Source organism: Microtus pennsylvanicus, chromosome 7 (assembly GCF_037038515.1).
Source record: "Microtus pennsylvanicus isolate mMicPen1 chromosome 7, mMicPen1.hap1, whole genome shotgun sequence".
Classification (NCBI taxonomy): Eukaryota; Metazoa; Chordata; class Mammalia; order Rodentia; family Cricetidae; genus Microtus; species Microtus pennsylvanicus.
In genome coordinates, this window is record NC_134585.1 from 24622295 (window position 1) to 24635797 (window position 13503).

The 13503-nt window shown below is 42.7% G+C and overlaps 1 protein-coding gene across 1 annotated transcript in view; it reads right to left on the reverse strand.

Moving 5' to 3' along the window:
• Sh3rf3 (SH3 domain containing ring finger 3) overlaps positions 1–13503 on the reverse strand; it is a 264667-nt gene that overhangs the window by 68571 nt on the left and 182593 nt on the right. The window contains exon 4 of the mRNA XM_075980221.1: positions 4556–4918. Coding sequence (XP_075836336.1) covers positions 4556–4918 — 363 coding nt within the window. The remainder of the gene's footprint in view (positions 1–4555; positions 4919–13503) is intronic.

Below are 13503 nucleotides of genomic sequence, written 5' to 3' on the forward strand. Positions count from 1 at the left end.
GGGACACACGTGTGTGCAAATGCATATAAAGGTCAGAGGGCAATCTGGAGCATTGGTGCTCAGGTATAGTCCACATTTTGTTTCAGATGGGGGTCTCTGAGTGGCCTGGCACTTCACCAAGTAGGGCCACCAGAGGGCCACCTATCTTTGCCTACACCCGGCTTGGGTAATAATCACAAACTGCTGTAGTCCTTTTTTATGTGGACTCTGAGGAGCCAAACTGAGATCCCAAAGAGTGCAAGGCAAATGTTTTACTGACTCAGTCACCTCTCTAGGTAGCCCTTTTAAAAGGTGTTTTGGGTCTCGTCGCGTACGCGAGGATGGCCCTGAACTCACTAACCCTGGCTGCCTCTCTGGGTCTCCTGCTTCAGCTTTCCTCATGCTGGAATTACAGGCATGGCTACCACCTCCATTTGTAGATCCCTTGATTGTGCAGAGCATCCCTCTCCGGGGCTGTCCTGTCCATCTTGGTCTGCGTAAGTGTTCTGTTGTGTTCACACAGTGACATCGTCACCCAGTGATGAACTACTCAGAGCATGAAACAGAGTTAATCATTTCCCAGTCTTATCCATATGGAAGTCTTTTAATTATGTATTTGTTATGTGCAGTACCAGGTCTCATAAGGACATCTTCATGCAAGGCTATTATGTACTTTGACCATGTTCTCCCTGTAGCTGCCGTCTTCCCTTTTGTTTCCCATCCTTCTTATTAGTCCCTTCCATCCCTATGGGTCCACTTGTACTTTTCTGTCATATGTACAACATATGTACACATATAATAAATATACATATATATATAACCTAGGATCTACTAATGATATGAAATGTGCAATATTATCTGAATCTGACATAATTTGCTAATACCACTCTCTCCAGCTGCATTCTTTCCCCGCAAAGGCTGTAATTTCATTCCTGTAGAGAAAATTCCATTTTATATATATATATATATATATATATATATATATATACATATACATATCTCACACTGTCTTCATTTATCTGTTGATGAACATATAAGCCAGGTCTATCTATGAATAGTGCAGAAATGAACATGGATGTTCAATAATCTCTCATACATTCTGGTAAATACTCAGAAGTGGGATAGCTGGATCATGTGACAGTTTTTGTTTCAATCATTATTATTATTATTATTACTATTACTACTACTACTATTGGAGACTCCATGCTGACTTCCATAGTGGCTAATTTAAATTTCCATCAGTCATATATAAAAGTTCTATTTTCTCCATATCCTTGCCAGCATTTGTGGAAATCTTTTTCAATGACAAATCTGACAAGATTAATATCTGGGCTAGAATATACAAAGAACTAAAAAAATAACCAAATTCCAACAAATCAAATAACCTACTCAATAAATAGGAAAATGAGACGAACAAGCTGTTTTGAAAAGATGAAGTACCATATAAATGGCCAACAAACATACGAAGGAAACTTGCAACATCACTAGCCATCAGCAAAATGCAAATGAAAGATGAATTAAGATTCCATCTCACCCCAGTCGAAATGGCAGTCACTAAGAAAGCATCTGGACTTTTAATAGTGGCGTTAGCCTAAATAGCTTTCTACCTCAATAGTTTGGCTGACAGACTTCTGCCCCCAGCAGAAGCTGACACGTGACTCCATTATTCACATGGCAGCAGTCCTCTGACCTCTATCTATTGAGGTCAAAAAGAATTCTTCAGGGTACAGATACGAGCAGGACGGCCATCTGAGCTTCTGTCTGAACCTGTGCTCTGGAGTCCTAGGCTAGCCATTTCACAGCTGCGCCCTCTCCACAGCCATCAGATGGACCCGGAACTCACGGTGAGCTGGGAGTGACAGGCGCTGTCCTCTCATGGAAGGGCAAGCTGAATTTTATGCACTACATTGCTTCATATACAAGACGTTCGCTAACTGCTTGTTTCCAGAACAGAAAGCCCATGTGGCCTGTCCTATGGACTCCAGTCCAGGGGTCAGAGGCGGATCAGATTTCATCAGCATCAATACCCATGCCCATTTTTGGAAGAAACCATGATCCTAAAGAACTGCTGAACCTAACAGCCCATGGCCATGTCCTGGAGGCAGGAGAGGGTGATACACACCTGTGACTCAGTGCGGATCCCATTTGATAACCCTGTCCTCTCCCTTCCCCATCCTCCCAGGACCTAAGAACCAAGTCTAAGGTGACCTGAGTTACAGTCTGAACAGATATGCAGGGCTGCAAGGGGTGGAGCGGGGGAAGCTCGGGTGCTGTGGGTCAAAGCTGAGCTTCCTAGTGTAGACTGTAGAGTCCGAAGCAGCAAGTTGTCCTTTCCTCTCTGCTCATGATGTCAGTGTTGGCACACAATTGTTTGGGGAGCAGAGCTGGCTGCTACCAGTTGCTATGGCCCTCATAGAAACTTAAAAATACCAAACACTTATCAACAGCCTGAAGAGATTATTTAATGAAGGAGGGTGGGCCAAGGGTCAGGCCAGGTAACATCACCTCTTTTATCATAAATGTGCCGATAGCCCTGTGCTGTTTTTGTAATCAATTAATTTATTTTTTTATTGTCAACCTGACACAACCTAGAATCACATGGGAAGGAGGATTCTTAGTGGAAAATTACCTTGATCAGACTGCCTGTGGCTATGTCCATAAGAGATTGTCTTACTAATGACTGAGGTGGGAGGACCTAGCCCTCTGTGGGCAGTACCATCCCTAGGTGGCTGGGCCTGGGCTCTATAAGAAGATGGCTGAGCCTAAACTGGGGAATGAGCTGGAGAGAGAGCCAGTGAACAAGTTAGTAAGCAGAGTTCCTTCATAACTCCTCCATCAGTTCCTGCTTGTGCTTCTGCCCTGATTTCCCTCTACAATGGGCTGTGACCCGGAAGCGGAAGCCAAACAAACCTTTTCCACACGTTGCTTTTGTCACGGCGTTGATCACAGCATCAAAAAACAAACCAGAACCAGGCCTAAGCACTGTTTGTTTCCTGAGCAAAATGGGTGGGGCCAAGGAGGACGTAAGCCATGGTCAGCAAACACTACAGACACCATGGTGTCCGCTGCAGATCATGGTCTCTGCCTGCGATGACACCCACATCGGTGTTTATGCTGGGAAAAGTGCAGGGGCGTTTGTGTGTGTGTGTGTGGGGGGTTAGGTTTGTAAGTATGTGGCGTGGACATGCATATACAGGTGTGCAAATGTATATAACACATACGATGTACAGCTGCAGTTTTGAGCTGATGTAGCACAGCTACCAAAACTACAATTCTCCTGAAGTTCGGTGTTTAAATTTTATTTGTTAAGATCTATTGAAAGCCAACTGTGGTGGCTCATGTCTTTAACATGGGAGGAAGAGGCAGGTGGATCTCTGCAAGTTCAAAGTCAGTCTAGTCTACATAGTGAGTTCCAGGTCAGCCAGAGCTACATAGTGAAATTCTGCCTCAAGAAAATGATGTTTTATTTCATTTTATGTGTTCTACTGTTTTGCCTGCATGTATGTATGTGCATCATGTGTTCATCTGGTGCCCATGGAGGTCGGAAGAAGGCACTGGATCCCCTGGAACTGGAGCTACAGATCACTGTGAAGTGCCATGTGGGTGTTGGGAACTGAACCTGGGTCCTCCGCAAGAGCAGCGAGTGATCTCACTGCTGAGCCATCTCTCCAGCCCATTTTAAAGGATGATTCTCCATATAAATCTAGCCAAGTCAACTGGAACTTTGGAAAATAAAGCCAGATACTTATTGGTTCTTTTCCTCAGTCTAGCCTATATACTGGTACCATTCCTTGGAAGAACGCCCAGAGGTCAGAGGTGACCCTGGAGAGAAAGTAAAGCAGGGCCGGCAGATGGACCTTGGGGTAAGGAGGTGTGGAGTGGGCAGGAGCTGGCCCTCCCCCACTCTAACTGTGCACAGGGGCCTTGTCCTGGAGTATGCTGAGCTGGGAGGACGGTGGCCCACACCTCCAGGAGGCACATTCCCTTCTCCTCGGTCTCAGTGGAAACTTAATGACACCCAAGGGACCCTCCTCCTCCCTTCCTGGCCTTCATGAAGGAGACACTTTCTCAGGTGGACAGGTTTCTCGGAGTTGCAGGTAGTTATTACTCTGTGTTCTTTATGCATCTTACTTTGGCTACTGAAGTCTACAAACAGACTAGTGGAAATGTAATACAAGTGACATTTAGAAATAGAAGGAACTATAGCAATAACAGCAGGAAAGGACTAAGTCGTGCAGCTAATTCTGGTTCTCAGCTCATAGTGCTCCTCAGAATGTCCCCCCCCCCAAGACTCCTCCCTGAGCAAGCATGCTGAGTATCAGAGAGTGAGGGGTTTCCTAGACAACGGAATGCTACTCCAGCGATGTATCCTGGAACCTCTGGCGATTACCTCACAACCCAGGAGCCAACACGCACATATTTACAGGGCTCTTGATGCCAAGCGGTTGGCCACGAGGGGAGGCCCCAGTCACCCACAGCCGTTCTGGTGTTGCTTCCTTTAGGATAGTTCAGGAATCCAGGAGGTGGAACAGGACCCCTGGAAATCACGGACAGAGCTCTGGGCCCTGGGGATTACCTGGGAGGGGACGGTGCAGGACAGATGGGCCAGCTCCCCAATCCTGGCTGCAGCACGTGGGTCGCTGGAGCTGATCAGCACCGGAGCGCTTATTTCCATGGAGTGCCTGTGGCTGGCCGCCTGGGAGGACTTGTGGGTCACACTGAGCGCAGTGAAGGAGTGGCGCTTCTTGGCATTCTTCTTGCTGTCCACACGTCGTTGAAAGGCACTGACTGCCCCTGAGCTACTTAGGGTGGGACCTGAGGCCACGCTGGCTAATGTGCTGGGGTCGGAGGGCAGGAGGGCGTCATGGTTGCATGCAGTGGCGGCAGCGGCAGGGCACAGCTTGTCCATCTCAATGAGTTGCTTGGCAGAGTCATTGAGCTAGATGAAAAAACGGAGAAGGAACGCCATTACTTAAACATCAGCCACCCTGCATTCTCCTCTCTACCTCTGAGCCCTTGGCCCAAGTTCTCACTTAGAGAATGATGTGTTTACAGGGTTCCATCTTTCATATGTGGCTCCCACCATGAGTTTGTACAAGAAAGTAGGGATGCCTGCCGTGGGTTTCCTTGCAAAAGTTTCTCGGTGTCACCCAAAGCTACAGGAGGCAAGGAAGGCTTTCTACGGCTGCTACGCTGACCCTTAGCTTTCTCAGTGGCTTGGCATTTCTTGGCACAGTGTGCAGCTCTGAGGAAAGAGTAGGGTACAGGCAAAATGAAGCCAGCATCTTCATAAAATTGTGGGTGGTTTGAGGCACACCTGGTCTGGTGTCCTGGAGATGCTCACCCGTTAGTCACACGAAGGCAAGGAGACTAAGGGATGATATACCGACTGAGTACCTGCCTTGTCTGTTCGGGCTGTATGTGCTGAGATGGGGCAGTGAACAAAGACTGTCTTATGCCGCTTCCTCTGCTAGAGGGCTTTAAAATGCCCTGAATTTTCTGAAGCTGCTGGCTAGCTATGGCTCTGAAGATTTGGGGGTGGTTCTCAACTTCCTGCATTTTCTTTGTTTGTCTCCTTTAAAAAAGCAGATCTTCAAAGGTGTGGGGGAGGGCAGGGATATGCCACATATATATAGAGGTGCTCTCAGAAGCCAGGAGAGGGCATCAGCTGCCCTGGAGATGAAGCTGTACGCAGCTGCGGGCCACCTGACCTGGGTGCTGGGAACCAAACTCGGGTCGTCTGCAAGAGCAGCAAGTGCTCTTAACTGCTAAGCCATCTCACCAACTCATTTTCTCATTTTTTTATTAGTTCTTGGAGGACATCATACAATGTATTTTGATCATATTGGTCCATCTTCTCTAACTCCTCCCAGGTTCAACTCCTAATTTTGTATCCATTTTGAAAAAACAAAACATCAAGCACAAGATTATGTTGCTCATATACTTTTGATATGTGGCTTTCCACTGCATCATGGTCAACCTACCAAGGACCATAGCTTTAAGAAGACAGACTCTTCCTCTCCTGGCAGCTATTAACTGCCAATAGCTCCATAGCTAGAGGTATGACATTGTGACCATCCCCCTCCCCATTTAATCCTTTTATTCTAATTTCCCTTTCATCTCTTAATAAATCCTTACTCTATTTCCCCTTCTTGGAAGGTGAATTCCTCCCCTTAGGTCCCTTACTAGCTACTTAAATACTTTGTGATATTTGTGTCAAAACCACACACATCTAAAGCTTACAAGCTAATATTCACAAGAGATAACATACAAAGTTTTTTTTTTTTATTTTTTTATTTTTTTATTTTTTTGGTTTTTCGAGACAGGGTTTCTCTGTGGTTTTGGAGCCTGTCCTGGAACTAGCTCTTGTAGACCAGGCTGGTCTCGAACTCACAGAGATCCGCCTGCCCCTGCCTCCCAAGTGCTGGGATTAAAGGCGTGCGCCACCACCGCCCGGCTCAAAGTTTTTTTTTTACTGGATTTAGGTTACCTTACTCAGGATGACTGTTTCTATGTCCATCCATTTTCCTGAAAATTTCATAATTGTACGTTTCTTATCAGCTGAATAACATTGCATTGTGTAAATGTGCTGCATTTTCATCATTCGTTCAGCTGATTGACTGAGTCCAAGTTCAGGCTATTATGAATAGAGCAACAATCAGCCTGGATGACCATGTACCTCCATAAAAAGATGTAGACTCCTTTGGGTATATTTCCAGAAGTTTTCTAGCTGGATCTTGCAATGATCAGATCACTTCTCAGCTTTCTGAAGAACCTCCACACTGATTTCCATAGTGGATGTCTCAGTTTGCATTCACACCAACAATGGGTAAACTTTCCCCTTGCTCCTCAACTACAAGAGCATATACTGTTTTTTTTTTTCCTGTTATTGACCTTGCCATTCTGACTGGGGTAAAACAAGAATCTCAAAGTGTTTTTATCTTAATTTCCCTGATGGCTGAGGATATTGACTATTTCTTTAACTGTTTGTGTCTAACCTTTGGGAACTCTCTGTTTAGTCTTTTTTGGGGGGTTGTTTTCTTGATATTCAATTTGTTTCAGTTCTTTATATATTCTTTACACTAATCTTTTATCAGATGTGTAATTGGTAAATTTTTCTTATTCTGTAGGCTGCTTCTTTGTTTAAATGATGGTGTTTTGTGTTGTCCAGAAACTTTTTAGCCCCATAGGGTCCTATTTTTTAACTGTTAGTCATAGTGACTGCTATTGGTTTCCGTTCAGAAAGTCTTTTCCCGTTCAATGAGTTCAAGCCTATTCCTATTCCCCACTTTGTATTTCATCAGGTTCAGTGTATCTGGTCTTAGGTTGGGGTCCTTGTCCCATATGGAGTCGATTTTCATACAAGTTAATAAATGTGGACTCACTAACATTACTCTATGCAAAACCATCCAGTTTCACCTGCAATGTTTGTAGAAGATGGTACATTTTCTCCACTGTGTATCTATGACTTCTTTGCCAAAATATCAGGTGTCTGTAGGTATGTAGAATTATGTCTAGGTCTTCAATTTATTCCACTGATCAACATGTGTGATTTATTTATATGCGATATATTACTATAGCTCTGAAATACAACCTGAAATCTAAGAGGGTGACGCCTCCAGAAGTTTTGCTTTTGTTTCCCTTCAGGACTGATTTAGCTCTCCTGTGGGTTTTTTTTTGTTTTTGATTTTGACTTTGTATTCCCCTACTGAAGAATGTTTTTCTAATTTCTGTTGGAAATTTCTAATTTGTGTTGGAATTTTGGTGGAGCTCTTGCTGACTCTGTAGATTACTTTTTTTGTAGGATGGTCATTTTTACAATATTAATCTTGCATCACAAACATGGGAGACCTTTTAATTTTTTGGTGTCTTTAGTTTTTACCTTCAACATCTTAAAGTTCTTAGCTAAGTTGGAGTAATCCCAAAATCTTTTCGAGGCTACTGTGAGAGGTATGGTTTCCCTGATTTCTTTCCTTATTGTATTTGTCATCTGTATACAGGAAGGCTACTGAAGTTTATATGTTAATTTTGTATCCTGCTACTTTACTGAAGCTGTAAAAGTCCCCTGGCAGAATCATTAGGGTCTTTTACATATAAAGTCATACCATCTGCAAAAGGATACTCTGAATTCTTCCTTTCCTACTGTATCCCTTGATCTCCTTCAGTTGTCTTATTGCTCCAGCTTAGATTAGATGGGGAGACAGTAACAACCTTATCTTGTTTCTGATTGGCAAATGCTTTGAGTTTCTCTCCACTCAGCATGATGCTGGCTATTGACTTGCCTTTATTATATGTTGGGATATATCCTTGTATCTCTATACTCTCCAGGACTTTTAATCTGAATTGACTTTAAATGCAAAAAGGGCCTTTGACAAAATTCAAAGAGACGATTTTTTTTTCATATTTCAGTTTTTTACGTAGTGGATTAAGTTTATTGATTTCTATATGTTGAACCATCCCTGCATCTGTGGGATGAAGCCAACTTTATCATGGTGGATACTCTTTTTGATGTTGTCTTGAGTTCAGTCCGCAAGTATCTTATTGAGACATTTTGCATGTGTTTTCACAAAAGACACTGCTCTATAATTTTCTTTTATTGTTGGTTCTTTGTGTAGTTTTTGGTATCAAGGTGTAGTGGCTTCATGACAAGAAATAAGAACTGTCCCTTCCATTTCTATTTTGCAGAAGAATTTGCAAAATTACTATTTGCTGGTAGTTCTTTGAAGGTCTGGTAGAATTCTGCACTGAACCCATCTGGTCCTGGACTCTTTTTGTTGTTTGGGAGATTCTTAATTACTGCTTCCATTTTACTAGGGGTTTGGGGTCTGTTTCAATTGTTTTTGTTTCATATTGATTTAACCTTGGTAGGGTTGTAGTAAATCAAGAAATTCATTAATTTCCTTTAGGAGTTCCAGTTTGGTGGAATACAGAATTTAAAAAAAATTAAGATTATAATGTAATTACGTCATTCCCCTTTTCCTCCCTCCAAACCCAGTGAGATCCTTCTCCCCACTCTCTTGCAAATTAATGGCCTTGTTGTCTATTATGTCGCCTGCTGGTTTTGTGTGTTTTGTATTTTTTACATGGCCTATGGCTCATTGGGGGAGCATTGTCAGCCCAGACACGAAAATCTCATTGAAACTATACATGTATTTATACACTGACTTGCATAAGCGTAAGCATTTTTGGGAGATAATTTATTGTGTAATTGCTTAGGACTCTTTCAGAATCCCTACTGCTATTTTACTCCTTTCCTTCTGCATTTATCTTCCTCCCTATCCACTAATCAGAGCCCTCCCCATTTCCTTCCATCATATCAGAGGTATGCTGCAGAATACAGATTTTAAAGTACACACCTCGGGGTACATTGGAATATCTTCCTTTTCTTCTCAAAATTTATTAATTTGAATTTCCTCTCTCAGCTTTTTAATTTGGCCAAAGGTCTGTCAATCTGTTTGGTTTCCTCAGAGGACCAACCCTTCATTTCCTTGGTTCTTTGTATTTTTGTTGTTTGTTTGCTTCTATGTCCTTGACTTCAGCCCGGAGTTTGATAATAGGAAATGACTCTTATAAGGCTGAAATAAAAGCTGACCAAGTCAGCATTATCTTCAGGAATACTGCATGCCCTGCCCCCTCCACACAACATTTCTGGAACCTCTCGGTAGCTTAGACACATCTCTGACTGCCAGACCAGCATCCCCGAGTGCATTTGCTGTGCCTCTGTGATTAGATTCAAACCAAGAGATACATGGTGTCTAGCAAATTCCACCAGGCTAGATATGTCAGATACAATGAAAGGGAGGTGATGACCAGGAGCCATGGCTGTAGAACGGGGGGGGGGTAGTCCCAGAGTGTGAAGGAGCAGGCCACGTGTGCATGCTGGCAGTAATAATTTCATTTTTCATAACAACTGAATATTATTTCATCATGTAAATGCACTACATTTTCATTATCCATCAATCAGACACTGGGCATCTAGGTGTCTCCATTTCCTGGGTACTTATGAGGAGAACAGGGGTGAACACGAATGAGCAACTATTTCTAGAGTAAGACATGGGGCGCTCTAGAAATAACGTAGGCATAACTGGATTATTCCATAGATCTATTTCTAACCTTTGAGAAACTACCACCCCATTTTCCACAGTGGCTACACATCTTTACATTCCCTCAAAAATGAGTATTACCCTTTTCCCTTTTCTTTTTTCATCGTAGCCATTGTGATGATGCTAAGATGAAATTGCAAAGTAGTTTTAATTTGCATTTCTAAGGATATTGAACATTTAAAAACTGCTTTCCCAGACATTTGTATTCCAACTTCTGAGAACTCTTTCCTTCCATGTCTCAATTTTTAAAAGGGTTATTTTTTTCTTTTTCATATATAAATTCTTAATTTCCATAATTTTCCATTTCTTTCTTCCATGTCACTCCCACTCCAAAATCCATGACTCCTTTAGTTATTGTAACATATATGTATATATACATATATGTATTATGTATGTCTATATATAAATTTACAAATGTATTTATGTATATATAAATTTACAAATGTTATATATATATATATATATTCATAAACACAGCTTTCTGAGTCCCTTCAGTGTTGCTTATATGCATATATGATTAGGGCTGGCCCCTTGGTATTGGATAACACAGCAGGGGCCTTGTCCCTGAAGAAGACTGATTCTCTCTCAGAAGAGAATTGCCTGAAGCTCTTCACCCAAGACAGTAAAAGCCATATATAAGAAACTCATAGCCAATAGCATCGTAAATGCAGAAAAATTTCAGAAATGGGACCTAAAGTCCTTGAATTGTGTCTGACTTGAAAACCTCCTCCTACTTTAGGACTAGCTTTCATGGTACCATGAGTTAACATAACAGTTCTCTCCATGAAGGAGAGAACCCAGCTACGATGCCTATAAACTACCTATGAATTACTGACCAGCATAGCATGAGAGGTCTGAGGGCGCAATAGTGGTATCTATACCTTGGGAGTAACCAAGAGCTCTCTAATTGGACTTAAGAATAATCCAACAAGAGGGAAATCATGTCTGGTACTGGAAACCTAGCCAACTACTTAGAACTAGTGAGATCATGGACCTTGGAGGGGAACCTACAACTGCCACCTTAATAAACCAGCATAATCTTTAAATTTATTCCAAATAAGTATCCCTCACCAAGGACACCACTTTGGAACAGATGGAGATCACGACAGAAAACCAAACCAATGGAAATGCAGTTATAGACCCCAGTGCCAATGGACACACAGCTATAACACAACTCCTGCACCCAAGACTCGGTGATCATTGTAGAAGAGGAGATAGAAAGACTGTAAGACCCAAAGGAACAGGGAGTTTGCTCTGAAATTATGTCTCCTAGAAGTGTCACAAGCTACACGCATAGTCTCACCAACGCGACTGCCTCAAAGAGAGCTCAACAAAGAGGACACCAATAGACAGGAAAATGTTGACAAGGGTGAGTGGGGAGGGGGAGGCTGCAAAGGAGTAATGCTACACAAAGAGCTACAGGCAATTAAGAAATGCTGAGAGTGGGAGAAATAGTCTTCCTTGGGGAGGAACCTGCACAACTGGATATCTAATACCAAGTGGTCACTGAAAACAAAACAACCTTATTCAGACTGAATAGGTTGTCTCAATAGGAATACATACACAGACACACATAGAAACACACAGACACAGATTCAGGCAGACAAAGACAGACAGACAGACACACACACACACACACACAAAACAACAATGAAAGAAAAAAAAGTTATAAATTTGAAAGAGAGCAGGTGCATGCATGGGAGGTTTTGAAGGGAGGAAAAGGGAATGATGTAACTGTATTATAATCTCAAAGAAAAATTAAGAAACATTTAAAAAGTATGCTCCATAAAATTGGAAAGTCGAAAAGTAATGAATCTATATCTAAATGCACATAACTAGCAAACTTAAAGCAAGGTGACCTCATCATATCTTGTAACAACTAACAAGACAGAAGCAGTAATTTAGAGATTTCTCAACTAAAAAAAGCACAGGGTCAGAGAGTTCAGCACAGAATTCTAGCAGACCTTAAAAGAGGAATCAACCTCAGCAGTGCTCAAGTTATTCCATAAAATAGAAATGTAAATAACACTCCGAGTCTCTGTTTTGGAATCCCGCCCCTGCCAGCCTAACTGAGGAGTTAGTGACAGCTGTCTTCTGCAGAAGGGACAGTTAGATTTCTTTAAGGGTGTGTGACTCCTAGAAAGTTGACCACACTCCAGTGGATGACCGAAAAGCCATAAGCCAGAATATATACGGTCAATATAAATTGGACTTGGTGGAGAGAGACAGAGGGAGAGGGAGAGGGAGAGAGGGGGAGAGAGGGGGAGAGAGAGAGAGAGAGAGAGAGAGAGAGAGAGAGAGAGAGAGAGAGAGAGAGAGAGAGAGAGAGCGAGCAAGAGCGAGAGCTAGCACATGAAGTTGTGTGGGGGCAACTTGGGGTAGATCACTGAGGAGTTATGAGGATGAATGGAGGGTGGATATGATCAAAATCTTTTGTACGCATGAATGTAACTAACAAATGATTAGTAAAAATATTATATTTGAAGAAGGGAAAACCACAGAAAAGAAGAAATCTAGAAAATGTGGTGATTAACCAAATGTTGGCTTTGGCTTCCCTTTGGGAAGATAGTTTTCAATAGCTTCAAAGTCGAGCCCTTCATTACTCTAACTTTGAAGGACTTGAAAGACAAAAGAGCAGGAGAGAGGGGATGTGAGTGATTTCAGCAGGAATAAGACGGAGCTACACTCAGTTGTTTCTCATTTTGCCATAACTGGTTGAAGGGAGGAGCTATAGAAATTCTTCCAAAGTGCACTTGCATATTCGAGCACTTCTGTTAAATCTTATAAGTGCCAGGATCACCATGAACTTGTGTACAATCTTTACAAAACAATAATTAGTACCAAAGGTAACATATGAGGTATTTTTCCCTACTGGCAGGGGTACAAATCTTGGTAAAAATCCCTTGCCAAGTATTGCAACCGTGGGGGACCAGGGGAGCAACTCTGAGGTTGCAGTCAATGCTTGGTTCCTGCTATAAAATCAGGCACCCCACTCCTGAACTAAAGCCTTCCCTGACCTCAGCAGGGAGACGCTCTGTTGTCGCTGTGAAGGTGCCAAAGGACTTCTGCATAGCTACACGCTCTCTACACCATGTCTGAAAACTGTTACCTCTGCCAGCCCTGCCCAAAGAGTATGGCAGCCTCAGTACCACATCTCTGCTGGAAAAAACGGTTCCCACCTCTATAGCCAGGACCTATCTCTGCCCCTGCTAGGTAGAATCTGAGAAATTACTTTATGTTTCAAGTTTGTTTGTGTAGCATAATCTCACTATGCTGCCCAGACTGGCCTCAATCTCAAGGCCTTGAAGTATTTGAGGCCTCATCCCCTGAGTGCCAAGACTGCAGGGAGGTGGTCTCAACATCTTTAAGTCTGCGGTGCTATGGATGGACCGGGAGAACATGATGCTCGGTTAAATGAGTC